Source organism: Trichosurus vulpecula, chromosome 2 (assembly GCF_011100635.1).
Source record: "Trichosurus vulpecula isolate mTriVul1 chromosome 2, mTriVul1.pri, whole genome shotgun sequence".
NCBI lineage: Eukaryota > Metazoa > Chordata > Mammalia > Diprotodontia > Phalangeridae > Trichosurus > Trichosurus vulpecula.
The window spans coordinates 323,069,492-323,097,072 of record NC_050574.1 but is presented as its reverse complement, the minus strand read 5'-3'; the positions used below and the strand labels follow the sequence as shown (position 1 = coordinate 323,097,072).

At 38.4% G+C, this 27,581-nt stretch overlaps 1 protein-coding gene across 3 annotated transcripts in view; it reads left to right on the top strand.

Moving 5' to 3' along the window:
- NCK1 (NCK adaptor protein 1) overlaps positions 1–27,581 on the top strand; it is an 88,379-nt gene that overhangs the window by 48,701 nt on the left and 12,097 nt on the right. For all 3 annotated transcript variants that reach the window (XM_036745815.1, XM_036745816.1, XM_036745817.1), the window contains one exon: positions 25,820–26,063. In XM_036745815.1, coding sequence (XP_036601710.1) covers positions 25,838–26,063 — 226 coding nt within the window. In that variant the 5' untranslated portion in view covers positions 25,820–25,837. The remainder of the gene's footprint in view (positions 1–25,819; positions 26,064–27,581) is intronic.

Sequence of the window (27,581 nt, the reverse complement as noted above, 5' to 3'; positions counted from 1 at the left end):
AGTGGAAGCTAGTGACTTTATGAGAAATCAAGATATTATAAAACAGAACCAAAGGAATGAAAAAATGGAAGACAATGTGAACTATCTCATTGGAAAAACCACTGTATCAAACTTTTTAAAACAGTTAAGGCCAATACTACACAAATTATTCTCAAAAATAAAAAAGAAACCACTTTTTCATACCCTTTTTATAAGACAAATATAATCCTAATACCTAAACCAGGGAAAGGTAAAACAGCAGACTATAGACCAATATCATTAATATTTTTTTTAGAAAAAAGTTTGCAAAACGTTTTGCATATGTTATCTCATTTGATGTCTTGCAAGAACCCTATGAGGTAGTTACTGCTATTATCGCCTTTTACAAATGAGGAAAGAGAGGTTTCAAGGGTTTAAGCCCAAGATCTCCTGGGTAGAAGGTGTCTGAGGCAAGAGTCTAACTTGGGTCTTCCTTACTCCAAGGCTAGCACTATCTAATGGGCTACCTAGCTGCTTCCAATTCAGAATTTTAAAATAAAATTCTATCAAAAATGGTGTAACAATTCATCTAACAAATCTTTGATTATGACAAGTTGGATTAGAGATGAAAAGATGGTTCAACATTAGGGAAGCAATCATCATGATAATACTAAAAACAAAATCATCCACATTCATATGATAATCTCAATAGGTGTGGAAAGAGCCTTTGACAAAGTACAGTGCTCATTTATGCTAAAATCTCTACAAAGTATATATATTGGGGGATTGTTTAAAATAAAGTATTTATCCCAAAAGTAATCATTGAGTGTAATGGGCAAACACTGAAAATTTCCCAGTAAATACAACAGTAAAGCAAAAATACACATTCTCCCCGATATTTGGTGTAATTCTAGAAATGCTAGCCATAGTAGTAAGATAAGAGAAAGAAATAAGAGGAATAAAGATGGTTAAAGAGGAGATAAAACTATCACTTTTTTCTGACATGACAGTTTACTTAGAAAATCAGAAAAGATGCCAAATGAGATAATAGCTTCAGCAAAATTGCAGGCTACAAAATAAACCCATTAACAATAATAGCATTTGTATATAAAAATTTTAACAACTTTTAAAGAGGCAACAATAGAAAGTGAAATCTCTGTTCAGATAACTACCAAATACATAGACTAGGAATCAGTCTACCAAAACACACTGAATACCTATATGGATTAAATTACAAAGAGGTTCTTAAAGAAATAAACAACAACTTAAATACCTAGATAATTAATCAGTATTCATAGCTGGCCCATGCTAATATAATGAAAATGACTGCACTGTTAATTTGCCTTTTAAATGCCATACCAATCAAAAACGGGATACTCTAGAGAACTTCATGAAATAATAATTCATTTGGAGGAACGGAAATCTAGACTATCAATGGAAATAATGAAAATACGAGATTGGGGTGAAGTGGTAATATCATTTCCAGACCACAGACTATATTATAAAGCAGTAGACATCAAAACTATTTGATATTGATTCAGAAACAGAGAAGTGGATCAACAGGACAGACTAGAAAGGGGAGTCAGAAATAATGGAACTCCATAACATGATAGTTGATAAATCTCAAAATATACATTACTTAGGAAAGAACTACTTGACAAAAACTGGGAGTATTCAGTGCAATTTGGCAGAAATTAGGGTTAGACTAACACTTGATACTATCTTCCTTAATAGATTCAAAATAAATATATGACTTGAATATTAAAGATCATAGATATGTGTATATATAATCATATATCAATATATGAAATTAGAAGAGCAGAGGATTTTATATATGTTATAGCCATGGTATATTCTTAGCCAAATAATTATAAAAGATAAAATATATCATTTTGATTATATGAAATTTTAAAAACTGCTGCACAAACCCAACTACTGCATCTAGAATAAGAAGGGAAGTGGTCAGAAGGGAAAAACATTCTCGTATCAAATTTATAAGGGTTTAGTATCCAAGACAATACACATGCATATATTAAGCATACAAATATGCATATATCTATGTGTATGTGTACGCATATTTGTGCATATAAATATAAAACCCCCAAAGCCACTCCCCAGTAGATAAGTAGTCAAAGGATATGAGCAAACAGCTCTCAAAATGAGAGTTCTAAATGATTGACCATATGAAAAAATGTCCCAAATCACTTAATAAGTCAAATGTAAATCAACACATTCTTAGTTTTACTTCACACCGGGCAAATGGGCAAAGATGATTAAAGATGGTAATAGTCAATGTTGGAGGGGTTGTTGAAAGATAGTCACACTAATGCATTGTTGAGTACAGCTATGAAGCAATACCGTTATTTTGGAAATCAGTTTGTAATTATACAATTAAAGTAACTAAAATGCCTATACTCTTTGACTCAGATATTCCACTACTGGGCATTGAAGTTCTTGATTAAAAAGCAGCTAGGTAGTGGAATGGATAGAGGCCTGGGCCTGGAGTCAGGAGGACCTGAGTTCAAATTTGGCCTCAAACATTAATTCTGTGACCATGAGTATGTCACTTAACCTCCGTCTCCTCAGTTTCCTCAGTTGTAAAAGAGGATTATAATAGCATCTACTTTGAGGGTTGTTGTGAGGACCAAATGAGATAATATTTGTAAAACACTTAGCATAGGCCTGTCACAGAGGTGCTATATAAATATTGTTATTATTATTATTATGTCTTCATAGGCAATAAAATATTTATAATAGCACCTTTTGTGCAAACAAAGAAGATGCCCATTGATTAAGGACTGGCTAAACTGTGGTACATGAATGTAATGAAATATTGCTGTACAATAAGAAATGATGAATTGATAAATACAGAGAAGCTTGGAAAGATTTACATGAACTTATGTAAAGTGAATGTAATCAGAGCCAAGAAAATAGTATAGTATACACAATGACTACAGCAATGTAAATGGAACAAACAACCACTACAAAACAGTTAAAAATGATTGCTTCAGAGTTACAAAGAACAAGCATGGTCCCAAGGAGGAGATAGAAGAAGATAACTTCCCTCCTTCCTCCAGCCTCTTTGCCATAATGGAGAGGGAGATGTTTTGAACATTACATATGTTTTTGTTTTTCAATGTATTGATCAGTTTTATTGATTTTTTTCTTTTTCTTTCAAACATATTTGTAATATGGAATAGCTTTTTGGACGGTTTCGGCATATGGGGGAAATTGAGGTGATGTAAATACAAAATGTATCAATAAAAATTTATTTTTAAAATAACCTGTGTCTACTACAACTTTATTGTCCCACATAATATATTTCATATTACCTTTCCTTCCCCAGTATCAGCATGGATATATTACCTTTAACAGAATCATCTTGTTTAACTAGATCTTATTGTGGCTTCCTATTCTTGTAATGTGAATTTCACTGTGTCCTTTTATCCTTAAAAGAGTCTACTATTTTCAAAGGGGACTACATCTGAGGCAGGACATATACTCATCCCAACAATAAGGTTTAATCACCTATCTTTATCTGACTTTGTGTTATGGTATAATTATACTTTGTTTTCTCTGTATGTTCCTAAAAAGTTATATATAGACAGAATTATTTTAAAATGGCCATGGAGAGCTTAATCTTTTTTGAGGAATGTTTTAGTGAATTCTTTTATAAAGTGAATAGCTATACCTTAATTTTTTTTGTTGTTTTATAAGTTCAGAATTTGGCTTTTTAGATTTTCTTAAAACAAATCATCTATAAATTGGTATAGATTACTGTGGTATTTTTAAATATTGCATGCATTTTCTTCATGAAATTATGGATTAAGATAATTCAGAAAGTTTTAGTTCATGAGAACATAAAAGTAGATCTAGAGCTGAAAAGGGACCTTGGAATTCAGATCTGAGTATCTTAGCTTTTTCCTGGGCTTGGTCTCTGGAGATTTATTTTGGGAGAGAGGGATCTGTAGTAACAGCATGATATTCACCTGCATGTTTTAAAGGATCATATAGTGACAAGAAAAGACCACAAAAACAAGCAGGGCAAGTCACTAAAATGTGAGGATAGGCGATATGAGAATGGGGATATGAAAGGAAGGAAACAAGCCTTTATTAAGCACCTACTACATACCAAGTGCTTTGATCCTCACAATTTTGGGAGGTGGTAGGTGCTATTATTTCTCCCATTTTACTGTTGAGGAAACTGAAGAAGACAGATTTAAACAACCAGGGTCACATCTAGTATTTGTCTAAGGTCAGCTTTGAATTTGGGTTTTCCTGACTGCAGGCCCCGGATACTATCCACTGTACCACTAACCTGCCTATCGGTTGGATAGGAACCAAACTTGTGATTTCATTGATAAGAGGAAACTCCCTCTTTGGACTTTGGAAACATACTCTTCGAGAGTTGTTTGGAACAGTGAGAAGTTAAGTAATGTGTCCAGGGTCACACAACCAGTGTGCGTCAGAGGTGGAACTCAGACTTGGGTCTTCCTGGCTCCGAGGCCAGTGCTGTATCCAATAGTTCAAATAATCTTTCGTAGATAGATGAGATCTTAAGATAATTGACTATAAAGGAGGCCAAAATTAATATAAGTTTATATAAAACATTATATAAAAAGGAAAACAAATGAAAGAAAAGTAAATGTTGAGAATGCAGAACTTGAAAGATGTGTGGTACTATTACTCCTTGTTTTACAATTACCCACTTTGCAAATAGCCCACGTACAGGTCCTTGCATTTGCTCATAGTCTTTGACGAGCAAGAAGTCTATTGGGTAGTGGTCTGTGGGAGGTTACATATGTTCCTGATGCTTCCATGTTCCATTCTTGCTTTGTACCATGAGATTCCTTTTCTTGCATGCAATTGTGAAAGAGTACTGGTCTGGCGGTTGAAAGACCTATATTATAATTCTAATACTAGCAATATGACATTGGTCAAATCACAGATTCCCTCATTTTGAAATAGAATTGGATTGGATGATACATGCAACTTTAAAATGATTTGACCAATGACTAAAACAAGGATAGATGTTTTGAAGTGGATTTTAAAGGTTTTTTTTTTAAGTGGAAATTTATCTAACATATGGAATCTGTTCGCAACAATCATCCACAGCTTCTGGAAATAATTTTTTCTAAATTATATTATTTCACCACAAAAAAGAAGTGTAGTTTGCAGAATCATAGAGTTTAAAGTTCTTTAGTGTTTAGTCCGATCTCCTACACGATGTGTTGGCTACTTTAATGGCTTACTTCATTCTCTACCTTCCCAATTACTCTCACTCTGGCCTTTAGTCAGATACTAATTCTCCAGAAGACAGTTACCAAATAACAAAATGTCTTTTCCTCCTGGGGCCAATATCAGGTGTAAAAATAATTCCAACAGTTCAGAATTTTTTTTATTATTTGATTCTTCTAGCCACCAGCTTTTGACTCTGGTTTTTATTCGCCTTTCCTCCCTCCGAACCTTTTACCTCACTGACTTCCTTCATTGATTACTTCTATCCTGTCTGAGAACTCTTCTTATGCTCTAATAAGTTGAAGCTAGAAAGGGTATTCCTCAAACAGAAAGATCAGCTTTCTTTTAACACCTATCAGATAGGTGATTGCTTCTGTCAGGAAGACCAGTGTAGCACAAGCTGGTCAAGGCATTGGAATATATAGTTGCCTCATTTTCCATAACTCCTATTTCTTAAATGGACTTAGATGCCTTATAGGTTGTTCTTGGGAATGTTCTTTAATCCACCCTATCTTCTACTTGACATTTCTTTCTTTGCTTGACTGCTCATGTTAGCAGTTAGCACTAGTTAGCTCAGTTTGACATCAGCCCAGGCTCCTTAATCAGTCACCAGACAGAGATCCAAATATTCCAAACTCTTAACCTTTCCTTTCATGGGTACTGGCTTTTTAATTGCATAGAGGGCTTCTGGGTTCAGTAGGACAACCAGTGAGTCTGCAGTGCTCAATTATAGGCCATTGTGGGCTTCCTCCAGCCTTTTTTCCCTTCCCTGCCTGAGCACAGGCTGCACCCCCCCTTTCCTCCCACTCTTTCCTTTTTACTAAGATTGTCTCATCTGCTCTCTGCCACAATATTCCCAGATGCCAGATTCAATATAGAACCTATTCTCACTGGGTTCTTCTCCCCCCATCCCCCACATGCCTCCTTTCTCTCTCTTCTAGTGACTTGAACATTTTTGTAAGTATTTGTTATAGCTTTATTTGTCACCCTTTGTGTAGCTCATTAAGGAGCATGATCTGTCCAAGTTATCTTTGTTGATTTTTGTAGAGGTCTCTCTCTATATATATATATATATACACACACACACACACACACATATATATATATATATAATGTTAAATATCACCTTTAGAGATACTTAGGTACCTCCTCAGCCTGTCCTCTTTGTCTCAGTTAGTCCCCGGTGAGCTTTAGTTAGTGGCTTTATGTGGCAGAGCTAACAAATTTTATCTGCTTCAGTGTTTTCCATGTTTAGACTCTAGTTCTATATCCCTACTTATTATGTATATGAAAATATGGTTTTGCTTCTCAGAACTTCGTAACTACAGTTGCTATTCTTCATTCTGAGGAATGTAAGTGACTTAGTATTGCTTGTTATGGAATATATGCTTGCATATACCCGTTTATACCCATCTATATTAGTAAGTAAGGCCTTTTTTCCTTTGTTAGGATCTCTGTGTGCTGGAAAATTTTTCCCTACGAAATCTGAGTTAGCATTTTAGAGGCATAAGGGAGCCCACCAATACCTCTTTAAGACCTCACTTGAGAGAATAACCCAAGGTCATTCTGGCACCTATCAGATGTTTTGGGAAGGCAGAACTTGAGATATATATGTATATGTGTGTGTGTGTGTGTGTGTGTGTGTGTGTGTGTGTGTGTGTGTCTGTCTGTCTGTCTGTGTCTGTGTATATGTTAGCATAAGTGACCATTGTTTCTTTTTCCTGCTGAGAAAGTTCAGTTGAGAAAGTCTTCTTCTCTTTTCCCAATAATAACTTCAAAATTAAAAGTTCCATTTGGCTCCCACAGCACCTGGAATTACAGGTAGGACCTGTCATTGTCATTATTATTATTGTTGAGACTCTTGTTAGTTAATCTTTTATAATAAATCAGGAAACATTCTAGACCCATACTCTTGTCTCCCTCAGTTACAGAGCTCAAAGATCCCAAAGCATAGGTCTGAAAGTAGAGGTAACATATAAAACCTTGTTCCCCACAGTGAGCACCTAGAAGCCCCTAATCTCCATTCCTTCAAAAGGACGTAGTATCTCTAACACATAAGAAATGAATGAGACTTCCTATACAAAAAAGGAAAGTTGGGAAGCCATTTTTGTAGCTTCCGTAGCTCCCCAGTCTGGAGTACTACCATACTATTACCTAGATCTGCATGCAGATCCACAGCAGCCTACTTTTGTCTCCATCCAGCTATAAAAAATGTCTTTTAATAGATCTCTTCTAGATATATTAAGTGTCCTTTCCCCCTCCCAAGTGGAAATGGGGAAGTTATCACCTAATCCCATTTGGAGGGTGTAACAGCAACCTCGCTGACATATCCTGGATGGCTGCTAGTACAGGTTCTTTTATCTGCTTTTGTCTTTTTTTTTTTTTTGGAGGGGGGAAGGCAGGGCAATTGGGGTTAAGTGACTTGCCCAAGGTCACACAGCTAGTAAGTATGTCAAGTGTTTGAGGCTGGATTTGAACTCAGGTCCTCCTGACTCCAAGGCTGGTGCTCTACTCACTGTGCCACCTAGCTGCCCCTTTATCTGCTTTTCTAAGGAAAGATAGCTGTTTCAGGGGTCAACAATCTTTCTTTTTTAGTCACATAAAATATAAACATAGGAAATACAGAGGAGAGAAATAAAGACCAACAGACAGGGCTCTACTGCCTGAATCAAAGCTTTACATCTACCACTGAATAGGGAGAGCCTTTATCTCTGAGGAGTCGCGGAGCTCTGAACACAGCCACTCAGAGTCTCGACCAGGGAATCACAACATCTTTCTCATAAGCAACCCTCCAAAGCAAAAGCTCACCTCTTGGAATATATACTCTTTAGGCCCAATGCCTAATTAGAAATTAACAAAAGGTGTGCAAGCCTTCCTATAAGCAAGTTTCCCTTAATGGGCTCCACATGAGGCCTATTAATGGGCAGGGGAGATCTTGCCACCCCTCCCTCCCATTAACATTACAGAGGGGCATTTGCAGCTAAATAAAATAGGAGAAACTAATCAAGTAACTTTCTTATTTTTAAATTCCCTGAACTCAGAACCCTTTTTTGAAATGTTTTAATAAATGACCCTAATTTACCTTAGGATCAGATTCCTTTATAAAGACTCAGTTTATAGCCAGTCATTGCATATAGCCTATTTATAATAATGATAACAATAACATTTATGAAATACTTTAAGGTTTACATACCTTAGGCTTAATTTGAATCACCTTTGTAGGCATGGTTCTTTGCAGGCATGGTTCTTTGCATTCTAAAACCTTTTAGTACCTGAGTGTCCAGTGATTTCTACTAGTTCTAATCCTATTCGAACATAAGGTACTGGAGAACATATAAAGTCAGAAGTAAAAAAATGTAAAAATTTAGTTTGACTGTTTTTACATAGTTCCCTATGAGAACTGCCTACAATTTTGCATAATTTCTGGGAAGTACAATAAGGATTATGCATATCATTAAATATCTCATATTTCTTTTCTGGTCTACTTTTTTTTTTTTACAGCACTCAGTACTTTGTGTAGATTTGGCCTTTATAGAGAATAGAGAGAATATTTCTTGTTACCACTCTAAAGCCTAGTACATTCTTAATACATAATACAGTGAATTGGATATTCTTTTCCTTCATCGTGGTTTTGGGATTGGACGTTGTAAACTTTTAAAATAATTAAGAAAATCATGCTTAGCACAGTTCCTTTTCATCAGTTATGACTTATGCCTTAAGAAAATGAAATTTTAAAGTAATCTTTGCTTATAGTCAGACCATTAATTTTTGATTCTTACTGTAAGCTTTCCATCTAAGTTTAATTTGCTCAAGACAATTAAAATTATTTAGGAAGACTATAAAGTTTGGGGGGTTTTAATTGAAATTAAAGAATATTATTTTATACATGCTTTTATTAATTACTGTATGTTTTAGTTAATTATTTATTGGGTCTCTTTTTCTTCTTCATTGTTTACAGAGAGAGCTGCAGTCCACCCAAACTTCCTGAGTTAGTCATTTGGGTATTGTTATGGTAATGATTTTTATCAGAACAGGAAACTTAAATTATGTGTTAAAGTACAACAGATATTAAAGCTTTTTATTTTCATATTAAAGTTTTCCTTAGAAGATTTTTTCTCCCACAAAACTAAGTAATCCCTCACCTATTTCTTGAAAATAAAGTAGTCATTTCTACAAAAAGTTATATTTTATATGATCAAAGGGAAAAAAAAGTGTTGTTACTAGTTTTGGTTCTGTGTGGTGTATGATATAATAAAGAACTCTGTAGGAGGAAATTACTTATTTACATTAGGAGAGAAGGGTATTTAGTGCACATCCCTTAAATCTTTTCTGTATAAAATCAAGGATGTATATAAGCTAACTCTTTCTAAATTAAATTCAGGTTAGACATGAACATTCAATATGATCTAGATACTGTGGGTCTCTTATACAGATTGATTAATTGTATAACACATGACTATAAAATAGGGCTGCTTTCACAAGCAGCATAGGAAAATGTAATTAATCACATGGGCTGAGAAACACTTTTTAACATCACTGAATGTATAGAGATACATACAATATATGCTTGAAAGCATTCTGTCATATATGTGTGCCATTTCAATTCCTGTCTTGCAAAGCTCATCTGTCCTTTTTCAAACTTGGTGAAATTTTCAAACTCTTCTAAGTTACTCTTTCTCTTTCCTTCTTTCCCTCATTTGATGGCATGTATGCCGCAGCTGGATGTAGTGGAATAAAATATTTGCCTAAAGCCCATTTTAAAAAACAAAACAACCCCTTTCCCTCCACTCTCCTTCGTCCCTATCCAGATATGTCTTCTGGAATAATTTGAACCACTGACCTAATCCAGTACCCTGCTTTCACATTAAAGTTGGCCTCTCTTATCACAAAAAAGTGGAATCCTGTCCTTGTAATAAAGATCTCCAGAGAAATAGATTCTACAACCTTCCTTAGTTTTCATAGCCTATTGATAAAGTACTTTGGCTTCAACTTGTGTTCTTTATTTATCATAACAAAGTAATGCCAGAACTGGGATTGGATATCTGTATCTTAATGCTCTTTTGGGCGCCAGACACCTTATTTGTAAAGTAAAAGGTTTGAACTTCACTAGATGATATTTATTATGTTCCCTTGCTTAGTTCTAAGAGGCTGTGATTCTACGGTTTTTTGCGTATTTATGCCATTAATCTATGGAGACCACTTAGGGATACATTTGGGAGGTGACTGGAAGATTGGAAGATCAATCTGAGCAGAGGAGAGCACACAAACAAATATCATATTCTGTGGATGATGTGGACTCTGAATTCTGTGATGTCACCAGATAAGAGCACAGGGAATCTGAAAAGTTTCAAACAGGCAGACAATCAGTAGATGTCCGCTAACTAACCTGGCAAGTTTGGCCATCCATATGGGGAAGCAGTTAGAAAAGGTCCTTTCAGGCAGATAGTAGGATCAAGGCATGGGAAGCTAGAGCAGTTGGGTTCAGGAAATTAATATGCAAGGATGGGAACCTAGTCCCTGGGAAGCCAGCAACTTAAGTTGCTAGGAAATTGGGATACAGGAACAGGAGAGTGGATCACCAAGGGCAGAGTGGGACCAGTGGTAACATTTCTATGATGCAGAACCAGAATATTACTGAACTGGGGCTATTCATCAAAAACAGTTTTTTAACCAATCAGTAAACATTCATTAAATGCTCACTATGTTCCAGGCATTGTACTAGGTGCTAGAGATACAGACAAAAATGAACCTGTCCCTGGCATCAAGGAATTTACAACGTATACATAAATACATACAGATAAATACAAGGTAAATAGACCTTTGTTAGGACAAATAGAACATCAGGAGTGGATGTTGTTGTTGTTCAGTCATTTCTGACTGTGCATGACTGCATTTGGGGTTTTCTTGGTGAAGATACTAGAGCAGTTTTTCATTTCCTTCTCCAGCTCATTTTACAGGTGAGGAAACTGAGGCAAGCATGGTTAAGTGACTTGCCCAGGGTCACACACACTAGGTGTATTTGGTAGAGTTAGAGTTGTTTATTGGTATTCTTTATTAGTACTCCAACTTGAACCTAATTCGTATTCTTAACATGATAAAAATTTGTTACAATTGAAAATTGTTTAAGTGGTTTTGTTTTTCTCCTTTGATATACGAAGACCTTTTCAGGGATCTTATGGTCATTTTCATTATCTTCATTATCAATAATCATTCATAAAATGCTTACTATTTGCCAGGTACTGAGCTAAGCACTGGGGATTGTATTAGCAGGGCAATAATCACAATATAGATGATAACTGTCAAAATGCCTCTGTGGTTCTGTATCGCAAAATATAGGAGACTCTCTACATAGAAGGTAAAAGAAGTAAAACATTTATTTAGACACCAGAGGACCAGATCCTGAAACCAATAAGCCTAGTCCACCACAGCCCCAAAGAAATATACAATATCACAGCAGAGAACCACTGCATCCCCAAACCATCTGCCCCACTGCTGGGGCCTTTCCACAGATACACTCACAGCCGCCACACGTCTGCTCTCTCCCTCAGCTCTAACTGCTCTCTCTGCATATCCTGTGACACACTTTCCTTTTCTTCTCAGCAAGCTCCTCCCATCACATGTGACAGACTTCCTGTGATGTAAGCAGGTCACATGGCCTATTAATGGGTGAGAAAGATCTTCAAATCTAAATTGTCATTAAAGGGATACAAATACAAGCAAAAAGAAAGACAGTCCCTACCCTCAAGAAATTCACATACTAATGGGGAAAGGCAATAAGTAAAAAGGAAGCTGAAAAGGGGGAAGGGCAGGATGATTGGATCCTGGGGGCCAAGCAAGGTAGAGAAGTCCAAAGTGCAGCCTGGTGAGAAATGAATTCATAGCTGACCTGGGCAGCCTCTTCAAATGGTGGATCTGAGAGAGACCATCCATTCAGGAGGGGCAAAAGAGTTGAATTGCAGGGCTGGTGTGATGAAGATGTTTCTGGGGCATGTCAGAGAAGGCAGTAGTATAGCCTAGTGAAAAATAAAGACATCTAGATATAATTGGGATATGGATCCTTCCTTTTTCTTTTTCACTAGGGTGAAAATAGCTCTCATTTGTGTAACACTTTAAGGTTTGCAAAGTACTTTACATATATAACCTCATTTGATCCCAGTAATAAAATGGGTATGATTATTGTCATTTTCATTTTACAGATGAGGAAAATGAAGCTTGGAAACGTTGTGCCTTGCTCGTGCTCCTACAGCTAGAAATCGTTTGAGACAGAATTTGAACGTTAGGCCTTCCTTTCTTCAGATTTAATGCTCTGTCATCCACTATATGCCAGGATACCCCAAATGTTTGATTTTTTTAAGCCAAAAAAAAGTTTATGAAGAGAGAGTGTTCATGTGGGAGAACAGAGAAAAACTATGATTCTGAACAGCTTTTTAAAGCTTTCCATTATTATCATTGCTTAAGGCACAAGCACATGGCATGACCCTCCTTTTTATTCTGAGTTACTTAGAGCTGTAACTATTTAGAGTAGTCTTTCTTCCTAGGTCCCACACGTTTCTGGGTAGACTTTCTACTTTTCTCAGTCTTTGCATTTTATCTGGAAGTTAGTCCACGTTTTACCATTGTTTTCTCACACATTCTAAAGCACATTTTTCTAATCACATGCTTGACCAAAAAGTGCCCCAAATATACAGTCCTGTTATACTGTAATTGTTTATACTATATATGCAATAGTTTGTTGACTACTAAAAAAAATGGCATCTGCTTCAGGAGAGCAAAACGCAGCTATAAAGACTCTTCCAACAAGGTATCTCCCATGGATGTCTTAAGATCATGCAAGAGTCCTTGATATGTAATTTGCTATTATCAAATGAAAAGCACCTTAAACCTTGAAGTGTGATATAAAATTAGCTATTATGTGTGTAACAACAGAAATGATTTTGTTCAGCTGTCTTCTGGCTAAAATCAAATGAGAGAAGACAAGAAGACACATGCTTATCTCTGTTCAGTGTAGCCTGAATGGAAGAAGGACCTTGTAGATGTATAAGTACTCCAGATACTCCTGTTTACAGAAGACGTTGTGTTGATTGCATCAAACCACAAAGCATTGCAGAGACCAATAATCATTCAAAAGAGTTCATTTTAATGCACATAGGAAAAATCAAGTGGATGAAGATACTTATTTTCTACCATTATGATGTATAGAATAATGGACTGTCTACACACATCTAGACAGACACTGTGTGATTTGTCCTTCATTCTCAAAGAGGATCGTGACATCAGGGAGGTGATGCCACGACATGCAAGTGAATTGGATTACAGTGAGGGAGGACTGTGTAAGGTGACCAGCCTCACTTTCTCCTCTGACGCCATCTGGGTCCAGTGGCCAGATATAGATCAGGATGACAAGAGATGGCCAGTAACTGGGCCTAGAATTGTACAGGAGAAAGAGAGTGGGCTAGATTGGATTTGGGAAATTTTTCAATGTTTTCTTTGAACTCAAACCTCTCCCTGGAACAAAAACCCACCTTTTAAGACTAATATTTTTTCTAATGATATGACTACAAATTGTGGAATACTACAGTCTCTATAAAGTATCAAAATTGCAGATCACACAGAGGGCAGAAGAGAGATGCATAGTGTGAATAAATATTCTGCAAGAAATTATTAACAACAAATTACATCATTTTGGGTTATAAGTTATCAGAATGGTTCATCCATAATAAGTTATAAGAATGGGTTCATCCTTAAAGTTTAAGAGGTAAATAGCTTGTATGTTACATTAATATCTGTATAATGTCAAGAGACCCAGAAGAAGGCCTGGCATTTCGGAGGGGACCCCCTGTGAAAGATTCATGGGATGACATGAAAAAGAGTCATACAGATTGATAGATTGTAGATGGGTTCTAGTCTGCATCATTAGAGGGAATATACCACATAGATAGAATCAAAAACCCACTGAAGAATTGGAGAAGGATGATACATGATACCCAACCAAAAGAAAATTATAATCTAATTAGGAACATAAAATGAATATGTGCATAAAAGTATTGAACATTAAGAAAATACATAATCAAGTGCTATAAAAGGGAACTCTAGAAAGAGAAAATGACTTACTGAATTAGTGTCAGTGGTGTCCAGAGCCCAGGACTTTTGGCTTCCAGCCCAGGATTCTTTTCCATTAGAGAACTATTATTATTACTATTTCTTTAGCTAGGGAAGGCTTCATATAGGAAATGGGACTAAAGCTGAGTCTAGAAGAAAGGTGGAATTTGTTTACTATAGGAGAAGAGAGGAATGGAGGGCATTCTATGCTGGAGATAGGGGGTGGAGGCAACATACCCTTCTTTCCCCTTCCTTTGTACTCAAACATAGAACAGTCAATAGCATGGACGTGAGACTACACATTGTATATTTGTTCGACATTGAGGAGACAGATATTAGAATAGAGGATACATTTTGAGGAGTAATGGAAAGTAAAAATAAAGACACCCGCATTATACACGCACATATATATGGTGGGGCAAGATTATAGAGGTCCTTTTTTTTTTTTTTAAATAGAAGTCCTTGAAAGCAGAGTTACTGATGGTAGCTCAGGTTTTTGAAGTGTAGGGTGACATGATAAAGTAATGTTTAAGGAAAGTTAGTCCTGACAGAATTATATTGGAAATAGGGAGGGGGATTTGTTGGAAGGCTATTACCGTGATCCACTTATGAGCTGATGAGGATCTGCACTAATATAGTAGTTGTGAAAATGAAGAGGAAGGGACAGATGAGGGATATTTTGAAGAAAAAAACCCTATAATTAATAGATCTTTGCTGAGGACCTCTCTTCATACTTCACTGAAAAAAAATTGATGCCATTTGTCATGAGCTCTGACTTCTCTTCTCCCCATCTTGTCTCTCTGACATCATCCTGTAATATCTCCTTCATTCCAGTCTTTGATGGTGAAGTGGCATACCTATCTCACCCCCTCACCTCTTTTCTAGGAGATTATAAGTTGCTTTGTTACAGAATCTAAGAGACAAAGTCTGAGAAAGGAAAAATTGATAGGCTAACTCATCATCTCCATTTTGTTTCTAGTCTTCAGTCTCTTCCTCTGCTAACTCCCTCCCTTCTATCTATAAACACACCTGCATCTTCCCTATCCTTAAAAAAATCCCTTGCTAGATTCTACCACGCTCACTAAAGTCCTCTGTGGTGGTTGCCTTCACTTCCTCTCCTCTGCATTGTGGCTTCCATCCTTATCACTAAACTGAAACTGCTCCCTCCAAAGTTAACAGTGGTTTCTTAATTGTCAAGTCTAATGACCTCTTCTGGATATTCTCTTCTCTCTAGGTTTTTGTAACTGATATCTTGATTATCCTGACAGTGCCCCCTAGCCTCTCTTGTTGGATCTTTATGTCCTTTCTGCTAACTCTTAAGGTTCTGCCCTGGGCCTTCTCTGTACACATTTACTTGGAGACCTCATCAGCTCCATGGAGTCATTTGTCTCTATTTAGATGATTCATATATATATATAACCAGCCTTAGTCTCTCTTGAGCTCCAGCCCTGCATCCACCACCTGCTTTTTTAGGCAGTTTGAACTGGATGTCCCTTAGATATCTCAAACTCAGTGTGTGTCCAAAACAGAACTCATTATTTCCACACCCTTCCCTTCTACCCTTCTGTCTTATCAGCCTCCCTATTACTGCTAAAGACACCACCAATCCACCCACCCAAGTTCCTAACTTTTGGGTCATCCTCAACTCTTCCCTCACTTATTCCACATATCCAGTCAGTTGTTAAATCTTCTAATTGCTTCCTCTGCTTCATCTCTCATTAACTTCCCCTTCTCTCCACTTGCACAGGAACTAATTTAGGCCCTCATCACTTTTCCATCTGGATTGTCATAGAAGCCTTATCATGGGTTTTCTTCGGTGGTGGGATTCAAATAAATTAACAACCGATTGGTTCTCTGCCTTTGAGTGAATGTTGGTGAATGTGTGTGTATGTGTGTGTTTGTGTGTGTGTATGAGAATATGTATAGTCCGTGTGTCAGCTTGTGTATGTGTGTGAATGTGTATGTGTGTAAGTGAACATATGTGAATGTATATGAGTCTGTGACTGTGTGTGGATATGTATTTGTGAGTGTGTATGAATATATTTGAGTGTATGAGTGAATGTTGGTGAATATGTATGTGTGTATGTGAATGTGTTTGTGATAAGGCATTGGACCAGTTCAGAAAAATGGTCTTGTGTTGGGTTGTATACATGGGGTTATTGTACCTATGGACTTTCAGCCCAGCTTCTTCCAGGAGTCAGCTGACACCATCCTGAGGCCTATAGACATCAGAACTAACTGGCTCAGGGCCAGGGGAAAAGTTGGAGTTTCTCTTGAACAGCTTTAGTTACACTAAAAGGCTAAGTCTGAGGCACCAAGGACAATCTGACTTTTTAGCACATCTGCCCCCATCCCCCTCCTCCTGCCCCCCATGGAACACTCCCTCTGAGCTCTTGGTATCCTTGATTTCCATGACACAAGGGTCCCTCAGTCATCAGGATCAGTTGGGACCAGCTCTGGTCAGGGCTCAGGCCCAGGGAGAAAGAGGCAGGCTGATTACAAGAAGGGGAGAAGGGTGCTGGCTGAGGGAGCAGGGTCAGTAAGGGCCGGGCCAGGTGTATAAGAGCCAGAGGATAACAGTGGTTAGGGGCAGCCTGGGGGAAGTGGGGGGGGCGCAGCAGAGACCATGTGTTGGGTGGCTTCCACCATTAGTACCTTCTGCCTCCTGGCTCTAGGTACAGTAGGAGTGGCAAGCAGGCAGGAGGCAGAAGGCCCTGGGAGGAAGCCCAAAGTAACTGCTTGCTTTTTCTAGCCTTTACGCCAAGACTGGGTCCCAGCACTCTAGCTTTGATGCTGGCCCCTGGAGGTGTGGCTTGGCAGGTGATTCATTCACAAGGAGATGGAGAGGGAGGGAGCAGGGGAGGGGGTAAGGTCTAAGCCCATGGAAGCCTCTGCTGCTGCTGCTATCTCACCCCACCCCTCCCCCGAATGTCCAGCTCTCCCTTGCCCCAGCTGCAGCGGCTTCTGCCGGGGGTGTAGCCAGCCCTCCCATCCTGGGCCTGGCTTTCCCCTTCCCTTCCTCCTTCCATCTCGTGCTGGTACCTCATTACTGCATTCCAGCTTTCCCCTGTGCCTCCATCCTAGACCCTATTCCCGGGCCTGGACACAGCACCGCCTTTGGAGGGGGGGGGCAGGGAATATGTATTTGTGATTTCTGCATTGGGCGGCTGCCCAGGCACCCACCTTAGAAAGAATCCTGATTACAAGTGCCATTTTAACAACTGGTTCACTGAACTCAACATAAAATTAGGTATCAGTTCTACCAAACCCGTGCGAACCAGCTGAATCCCACCATTGGTTTTCTTGTCTCTCACTTCAATCTGACCCCCTACAGTGCTGCTAACATAATTTTCCTATAGTATATTCATTCCATACATAACTATGGCCCCCTATTACCTCCAGGATAAAATATAAAGCCCTTTGAAATTTAAAACTCTTCAAAACCAGGTCCCTTTCCACCTTTCAAATCATCTTACATTCTTATCTCCTAACTCTGGAATTCTTTCCTTTCTCACTTCTACTTTCTGGTTTCCCTCAAGTCCCAGCTAAAATCCGCACTTGTACAAGCAGCCTTTCTATTCTTCAGTGCTAGTGCTTTCCATCTTTTGATTATCTCCAATTTATCCTGTATATATCTTTTTTGTCTATAATTGTTTTTGTGTTGTCTCTCCCATTAGGCTGTGGGCTCCTTGAGAGCAGGGACTCTTGTCTTTCTTAGTCTCCCCCAGTGTTTAGCAGGTTACCTTCAGTTTACCCTACTTATCTTCTATATTTTATAAATGCTGTCTCTTTCCCACAAGAAGCTCAGTCCTTGGGACAAGGACTTCTTGTTTCTTCTTATATCCTCAGCACCTGTCCTGTAGTAAAACACTTAGTAAATGCTTATTGATCAAGTGATTGATTGATGACTGACTTTGTATGAAAGATGATGTGGAGAGCAGTTATGTCACTAACAAAGACAGGGAGGTTGGAAAAGGGAGCTGGTTTGGAGCATCTTTAATTTGAGGTGACAACAAGATACCTAAGTAGAAATCTCATATGGGTTATTGTTGACACAAGACAATAGCATGGTTGAGAGGCTAAGATTATAGATATTTGCTAAATTAATCTATTTGCTGACTTGCATATGTGTGTGTGTGTGTATTCCATTCTGAAGAATTAGAGTGCATATAACATTATATGTAACATTTTTCCTACTTGGAATACTTCTGTCTCAGCCAGCCTATCTTTATCCTTTTATAAAATTCCAAATTAGAAAATTCACCTTTTCCAGGAAACCTTTCCTATTTTGATTTTACTTTAATCAGTCTTTGGATATGTTTTCTCTGTGAAATTATATTTCTTATATGCAGAATATTAATGTGCATATACCCACTTGATTATTTCTTTATAAACATGATTTTATGGAAAAAAAGCTTGTTTTTTCTGCTTAGTCAAGTCTTACATGTCTTTTAAGGACCAGCTACAATTTTTTTTCTCTATATCTTGTGTTGGTAAGCAAAATGGGCTCTTAGCGCTTAGTTCAACAAGTGCCCTTGAAGAGTTTGGCTTTGTTTCTTTTGAGCAATTCAGTGTATTTCATTGAGCCTTACTAGGTGCTAAGCCCCAGGCCCAAACCCCTATTAGGTGTGGAACCTATGTGGGTGTGGATTGGTGACTGGGGTGGGGCCCAAGGTGGGGCTGGCTAAGGGGAGGTGCTAACTCCAGAGCCATGCCTGTCTTGAGTCTTATTAAGTGCTAAGCCCCAGGCTCTAACCCCTATTAGGTATTAACCTAACCTATGTGGATGTGAACCTCCCAGGGTCCTAAGGGGAGGGGCTAACTCAAGAGCCAATCGTAGCAGCCTAAGTTCTGGCCATTCAGATCATGTTTGATGATGTCTGAAGCCCTATAAGAAGAGAGGACAGAGCCATTTGCGGAAGGGCTCTCACTGGTGATGGTGCTGATGTAGAGACTCTGGGCAGCTGTAGCTAAGGAGCCCTCCAGCTCGTAAACCTGGATGCTGAGACTTTGTTGAACTCTGGTAACTGTGTATTGGGATTTGAATCAGACAAGGTCTGTCTGTTGATGTTTGTAATTTGTTTGTATTTTGCTGTGAAGTTCAGTGTGCTGGCTTCTTCTCCTGAACTAAGTGAATGATATTTGTATGCTGAATTAAAGTAAGCTTGTCAGCCCCTTCACCATGCTTTCCTTAGTTAAGCAGATCAAAAGAACCTGTGCTGTTGGCAGCTTTCTACGTGCTAGCTGTGGGTGGATCTTACACCCCCACAGAAGCTGCTAGCCGGATTGTTGAAACAAATCTTTTCCTAGATCGTTCCAACCTACAGTTGCATTTATTGCCTTTATCATTTTTGAAATAAACTTCAGAGATTTTTAAAATTTGCATTTCTCTTATTAGTGAGTATTCTTTCATATGGTTATCAATAGTTTGCAATTGTTTTGAGAACTATTTGAGTTAACATGTATTTAAAATTTTGGATAGTGTACTAGGTGCTATGGGAATACTTGTTGTGGTTTGTGCTTTATTCTCAATGAGAACTATGGTATCAGGAAGGTGATGGTCATGACTTGCAAGTGAATTGGATTTAAGTGAGGAAGGTCTGTGCAAAGTCACCAGCTTCACTTTCTTCCCTGGAGCTGCCCTGGGTCCAGTGGCTAGATATAGATCAGGGTGACTGGAGATGGCTCCCGCTGTAGTGGGAGATCTTGGTTTTTTTAAGTTTTTCCAGGTTTCAGTTTGGCTTAGGCAGCACCCATTCAGTGATTAAGGCTAGGTGGGAAATAGGGCAAAGAATTGCTTCTTGCCTAGTCAAAAAAAAAAATCACTCTGGGAGGGGAAGACCCTCCAGCTTTGTAGCCAAAACAGAAACAGTTGCTTTTTACATTTACTTGGTCAGTCTGGGCCCAAACAATGAGCAGTGAATGGGGCTTAGGCTGGGACCTATTGTTGGCCAATCAAAGAGAGCCAGAGTGAATTGAGTTTAAGGCATGGTCCTTTAGAAAGAAATCTACCCTGTAAACCCAAGATATCTTGTCAGGTTTCAGAGACCAATATTTACATTCCTTTGGGCAGAGTACCTGCTGGTAAGGGTATGATGCCTTGTGTCAGAGATTCCCAAACTTATTTGGCCTACTGCCCCCTTTTCAAAAAAAAATTACTCAGTCCCCCAACCCTAATCCACTTTCTTTAACCCTTTAATAGTTTGTTTGAAAGTTGTGTCACCCAAGGCTACTACTGGGTACCCCGCCCCATCATTCCAGCACTGTCCAGGGGGTGGTATCACCCACTTTGGAACCTATGCCCTAAGTGGACAAAAGAGGAGGAAGGAAGAAAGGGAAGGGAAGGAAAAAGAGGAAAGGAAAGGACAGAAGAAAGGAAGGGAGGAAGGAGCTGCTCGGTGCTTTATAAATATTATCTCATTTGATCCTCATAATACCCCTGGGAAATAGGTGCTATTTTCCCTGTTTTACAGTTGAGAAACTGAGGCAGAGAGATGTTAAATGATTTGCCCAGGGTCACAGAGCTAGTAAATGTCTGAAGTCAAATTTGAACTCATGTCTTGACTCTAGGTCCAGTGCTCTGTCCACTGTACACCTAGCTTCCTGATATTTATGTACTATATGAGGGAACTTAATTGAGTTTGATTAGCTTTAGTGTATTACTTGAGTTAGAAAGTCACCTAAGAAATACATGTGTAGAATCTAAAAGCAAGGCACCTGACTAGAGGGACTTTGGTGGAAGAGGAATTTTGTCATTAAAGAATGCCTTATTCATTTTTGAGATCAAAAGAGCTACAGAACCCACAAAATGACAAAGTGAAACAAATCTTCAGCCCAAGACAACCTGGAAGGTTGACAGGAAAGGTCCATCACACCAGGCTGGGAGCGGAGTGCAATCTGGCATGGGCCGCTGTGTGGGCACAGATGGGGCCGGAGCAGGCCTTGGGAACTGAATCACTGGTAACTGTGGCAATTTCCACACTTCTCAACCCATGAACGCCAAAGACTACATAGAAGATCAGTGGGAAAACTCTGTTGGACCTGGGTGAGAGAGGAGCAAGGTCCGGCCTCAGCCCTGGGGCAGTGGAGGTGGCTGTGGCAGGGGCGGCAGTGGCTGATTCCAGAGCTCCGGGCCCACAGATGGTGGGGGGATCAAGCAGCTGATCAAAGGGGGATTTCAAGGATCTCTTTGCAGACACTGAGGCAGGATTCTTTTGCTTTGCCCTGCTTGGATCTGGGTCATAGTCCTGGGGTGAGGAGGAATGCTGGCATAACAGAGCTTGTGGCGGCTGTGGAGAGGGAATCCTTCACAATTCCAAGGCAGAAAGGAGTGCTTGAGGTCCCTCACAGACCAGAGCACAGGCCAGGAGGGGAGTAGAAACCTCTCCTTGGATCATACCACCTCAGAAGAACTGAAAACTTACAGATGCCTAGAAGTATCTCTGAAAACAGCTGCACAAAACCCCTGAAGCTTGGGACAGAGCACTCACCAGTCTGGAAGCAGAGTCCTGCCTTGACAAAGAGCTCAAAAGTCAAGTAATTGGCTGGGAAAATGAGCAAACAACTCAAAAAAAAAAACCCCTCGGACTATAGAATCTTACTTTGGTGACAAAGAAGATCAAAGCATGCAACCAGAAAACAGAAAAGTCAAAGCTCCTACGTCCAAAGCCTCCAAGAAAAATATGAATTGGTGGCAGGCCATGGAAGAGCTCAAAAAGGATTTTGAAAATCAAGTAAGAGAAGTACAGGAAAAATTGGGAAGAGAAATGAGAGTGATTCAAGAAAATCAAGAAAGATGAGTTAACAGCTTGCTAAAGGAGACCCAAAAAATACTGAAGAAAAAGAAACGTGTATTTATGGAAATGATCTTGTCTTAGATTTCCTCAGTTGTCTTCATTTTTAAAATGAGTGGTTTGGATTTGTTGATCCTCTTAAGCTTCTTTTAATGTGCTTTTCCCCCTTCTAAATGATTGTGCATCATGTTGCAGTTTTTTGTTGCGTGGACCAAGCCTAGAACAGTATAAAGAATATGCTTTAGGTACACAATGTGACACTTTCAGTATTGAATGCTACTTCATTGCTTTTTAAAATCCTGCTTTGGTTCTTTATGTACTCCTTTAATTTCAGTATCAAAGTGATATACATATTTGTGTATACATACATATTTGCACATATATTACATTTTTCATCTAAATAGTGAAGAGTGCTTTGTTTTTAGTGACCTTCCTTGCATCTTCTTTCTTTCTCTTTTATTTCATTTTTTCTCAATTACATGAAAATTTTTTTAACATTTTTTCATCCCTCTTCCACTTTATTTTTTTTCAGTCTTAGCACTTTTTTTCTTTTTTTCTGTATATATTTTATTTAATATTTCAGTTTTCAACATTGATTTCCACAAGATTTTGAATTACAAAGTTTCTCCCCATTTTTACCCTTCCCCCATTCCAAGATGGCATATACTCTGATTGCCTCGTTCTGCAGTCAGCCCTCCCCTCTTTCACCCCATTCCCTCCACCCCCATCCCCTTTCCCCTTACTTTCTTGTAGGGCAGGAGAGATTTCTGTGCCCCATTCCCTATATATCTTGTTTTGAAAAAAAAAATTAATTTTTTTAAGCATCTGCTTTTAAAATTTTGAGTTCCAAATTCTCTCCCCTCTTCCCTTCCCACCTACCCTCCCTAGGAAGGCAAGCAATTCAACATAGATCACACATGTATCATTATGCAAAACACTTCCACAGTGCTCATGTTGTGAAAGGCTAACTTTTTTTTAACATTTTAAAAAATATTTTGAATTTCAAATTCTCTCTCTCCCATTCCCCCTTTTTGAGAAGATAAGCAAAATATTATAGATTATACATGTGAAGTCATGCAAAGCTTATTTCCATGGCCATGATGCAAAAGAAAATACAGACCAAAAGTAAAAAAAAAGTATGCTTCAATCTGCATTGAGACTCCATCAGTTCTTTCTCTGGAGGTGGATAGCATTTTTCATCATAGTCTTAGAATGTTGTATTGCTGAGAATAGCTAAGTCATTCACAGTTGATCATTGTACAGTATTGCTGTTATTGTGTACAGTGTTCTCCTAGTTCTGCTCACTTCGCTTTGCCTTACTTCATATAAATCTTCCCAGGTTTTTCTGTAACATCCTGTTCATCCTTTCTTGTAGCCCAGTAGTATTCCATCAAAATTATATACTACAATTTGTTCAGCCATTCCTCAATTGATAGGCATCCCCTCGATTTCCAATTCTTTGCCACAAAAAGAGATGCTATAAATATTTTTGTACATATAGGTCCTTTTCCCCTTACTTTTGATCTCTTTGGGGTATAGACCTAGCAGTGATGCTGGGTCAAAAAGTATGCAGTTTTCTAGCCCTTTGGGTATAGTTCCAAATTGTGTTCCATAATGGTTGGATCAGATCACAACTCCACCAGCAGTAATGTGTCCCGTTTTTTCTACGTCTCCTCCAACATTTTCATTTTTCTTTTGTCATATTAGCCAATCTGATAGGTATGAGGTGGTACCTCAAAGTTGTTTTAATTTGCATTTCTCTAATCAATAGGGGTAGAGAGGATTTTTTAAGACTATAGATAGCTTTGATTTTTAAGAGTACTTTGAATATCATTTTAAGTCCTGTTTTAGAGAAAAGAAAATTTTAAAAAAGTCTCAGTCACAGATGAGCCTATTAATAAGGGGCTAATTAATGAATGATGTGATTTTGTTATTGTGGGTTTTTTTTTAATATTTATCATTGATTCGGAGACATCTGAGGAAATACAGATTTTAAAGTTTATAAATATTTTTCTGTTCTTTAGCAAAAATCCTTTGACCAACATCGATGTGTCAAACTGATAGATCTCTGCTTTTTTCTACTATAGTCTGCCCTAATATTTGCCCCTCTTAAAAGCATAAGTTCTAAAGATGTGAAGATAGTATTTTAACTAAAACTGTATTTCTTTCCCAATTGTATTCTTTATACCCGTGTGGACTCAGTAAACTGATGAAGATTAAGCTTTTTTTCTTATGTAGAAATACCTATCATAACTATATACCATCCCATTATTTGGAAGGTAAGGGATGAAGGAATAGGAAAAAATGACGTTTAGGTGCTGTGTGCTCTGTGAGGAAATGATATGAAGGCTACAAGGATCTAGTGGCTAGATTGTAGCCCTAGGCTTTAGGCTTCATTTTCCAGGTTAATTTCCCAGGGCACAAGTTCCTCTTTGAAACTAGTCCAAGGGACCTTGCCTTCAACCCTAAGGGCTATTTTAACTTGTACCCTTTACTAAAATTCCCTGATGCCTGCACGCCCACTCTTGTACTTTCCTTGCCGCTGAGCTGATTTGATTCCTTCAGTTCAGACATATGGTTCACCTCATCCCTAATTACTTGTCACTTCTTCTTTCTTTCTTCTGCCACTGTTTGGGAGTATTCTTTTCTAGAACCTACTTCACCTTTCCCTTTTACTCCTAACCTGTCTCCACATATTCAAGATCATAAAATAGGATTTATTAAAAGAAAAGAGTATGACAAATTCAGAAATAATACAGCAGAATAAGTTAATTAGAATTACATATAATACAACCAACAATATGACACAAAACAACGTTTATTAAACACTAACTTTGTACAGAGTACTGTGCTAGGCTTGAGGAAATACCAAGTTTAGATAAGGCATCATCCTTGTACTGGTAGGGCTTTTAAAGTGCTAGAAGAACAAAATACTAACACAGATAACCAATAATATACAGTATAAATATATTAGCAAATTAAAACACAAAATCCTAATTAAGGACTAAGTGTAAAAGAATAGGAAATTCTGTGTGTGTGTGTGTGTGTGTGTGTGTGTGTGTGTGTGTGTGTGTGTGTGTGTCCAGTTTTCATCCTTCATGGAAGGCAGTGTGATGCTGTGGAAAGAACACTTTGGATAGATTCAGAGGACAAGTGTTCAAATACCAGGTGATCTTGGACACTTCACTTAGCCTCTTTAGGCCGCAGTTTATCTATATACTGAGGGAGTTGGAGTAAATAACCTTTAAGTTCCCTGCCATTTCTTAAGCTACCAGTCCTGTGACCTTGGTCTCTCTGCAGCATTTGACATTTCTGACTTCCCCTTTTTTCTGGATGTTTTTGTCTCCTTGACTACCAAGACAATATATACCCTATTGTTCTCCCTGACACCTCTAACTGTCTGTCGCCTTTGCTAGCTCCTACTTTTGGCCCTGTAAACAGGACAAAGTAATTTTAAAATAGAGAGATAACAATGGTTTGCTAACAGGTATGCCTTTTTCCAAATGTTCCAATATCAAATCAAATTAGAAATTCAAGATCTTTTAAAAGAATATGTAGAATATACAGATAAAAAACTTGGGACTTGAAAAATCTAAATTCAAACCAGCATGTAAGTAGTATCATACATCCAAATACTGTCTTCAGCCCTGATTTCTTGGCATTTTGTCTTTACAGATAAGGATCTTTTAAAGGGAATAATTTTTTATTTTCTCTGCCTTTTATATTGACAGTGCCAAAGCTGCTAGAAGATGGCAGAAGAGGTGGTGGTGGTAGCCAAATTTGATTATGTGGCCCAGCAAGAGCAGGAACTTGACATCAAGAAGAATGAAAGACTTTGGCTACTGGATGATTCCAAGTCCTGGTGGAGAGTTCGAAATTCTATGAACAGAACTGGATTTGTGCCTTCTAACTATGTTGAAAGGAAAAACAGTGCTAGGAAAGCTTCTATTGTAAAAAATCTAAAGGATACTTTAGGTAAGTGTTCAGTCATGTCCAACTCATTTTGACCCCTTGGGGTTTTCTTGGAAAAGATACTGGAGTGGTTTGTCATTTCCTTATCCAGTTCATTTTACAGATGAGGAAACCGAGGCAAATGGGGTTAAATGCCTTGCTCGTGGTCACACAGCTGATGAATGTCTGAGGACAGATTTGGACTCAGGTCTTCCTGATTCTAGGTCTGGAATTCTATCCATTTTGCCACCTCTGTAAATGTTAGTAGGTGGCTAATAAATGTTTGCTGCAATTGATTAAAATACTTAGCTGAAGTGGTATCGTGCTGAAGCCTGGGTGTGTTAATGGCACCAGGTTAATCAGGTAGGGCCAGACTCAAGAGTCAGCAGTATAGGGGAGGGTTTGTCAAATAATATAGATTCAGGTAGATAACAGTTCAGGTTCAGAGACGTCAGTCTGCCACTCCATGCTACTCTATATAATTTACTGTAGTTTTGAACAAAATGTTTCTAGAATTCGTAACGTCGCAGTCAGCAAGAATGACTCTAATGAATAGGTTTGTAGACTGATTGCAGAATGTAGAGGAGCTGCATGATACAGTGGAAAGAATACAGTACTCTTTGAATCAGAGAAGCTAGATTCACATCCTATTTCTGATCCCACTACTTGATGCCACCTTGGCCGAGTCACTTCACTTCCCTGGGTCTCAGTTTCTTTGTCTATAAGATGAAGGGGCTGGACTGGATGACCTCGGACTGGCTTTTAGACCTGTTATCCTATGGTGTTTACTGTCTGCCCCAGTCTTCAGCACTAGCTCAGTAAGGGCAATCTTAGGCCTGTAGATGTTAAACATTGCCACGTCGGAGGACTGTAGGTAGGGCCTGTGCCCCAGTTGAGCCAAAACCAGATGATACCTCATTTAAAGTTTAAACGCAGAATAAGTTATTATATTTGACATGAACTTAAATGCGTACAGGCCTACTATTTAAGCTACTGGTTTCCTAGTTAGGAATCTCAACTTTAAAAAACATTATCTCATTTTTTTTCCGTAGTTTTAATTATGGAATCCTATGTAGTCAACCACAAATAATCAGCCTTTTGCAGTCTCTCCCTCTTTTTTTCTCCTGTTCCGTTCCTTCTCTGATTCCTTTTTCCTCTGGATCCCTTTGTTGGTGCAAGAAAACAGAGGTCCTTGCTTTACTCTTCCCTTGGCTGAGCTGAGAGGAAGGAAATGTGGAGGGGTGAGGATTGACCTCTGTTCTTTGTCCTTTCCCTCTTGGCTGACAGGAAAGGAGTTGGGGAGGGACTGGATTTGATCGCTGGTATTCAGGAAAACATGCCATTACCTAATATTGTGCTTTCTACGTATGCAGAAAAGAATGTTGAAAAATTTCTACTTGGAAAAATAATTTGGTAGCTAAAATAATTGGCTGAAATAAAATACTTTTGTGTTTTGCCACTGACTAATTGTCTTAAATTAGTTCTTATTGTTTCTCATGCATCCTCATGAAGGCGGTGGTTATCACCCTCCTTTCTCCTTTT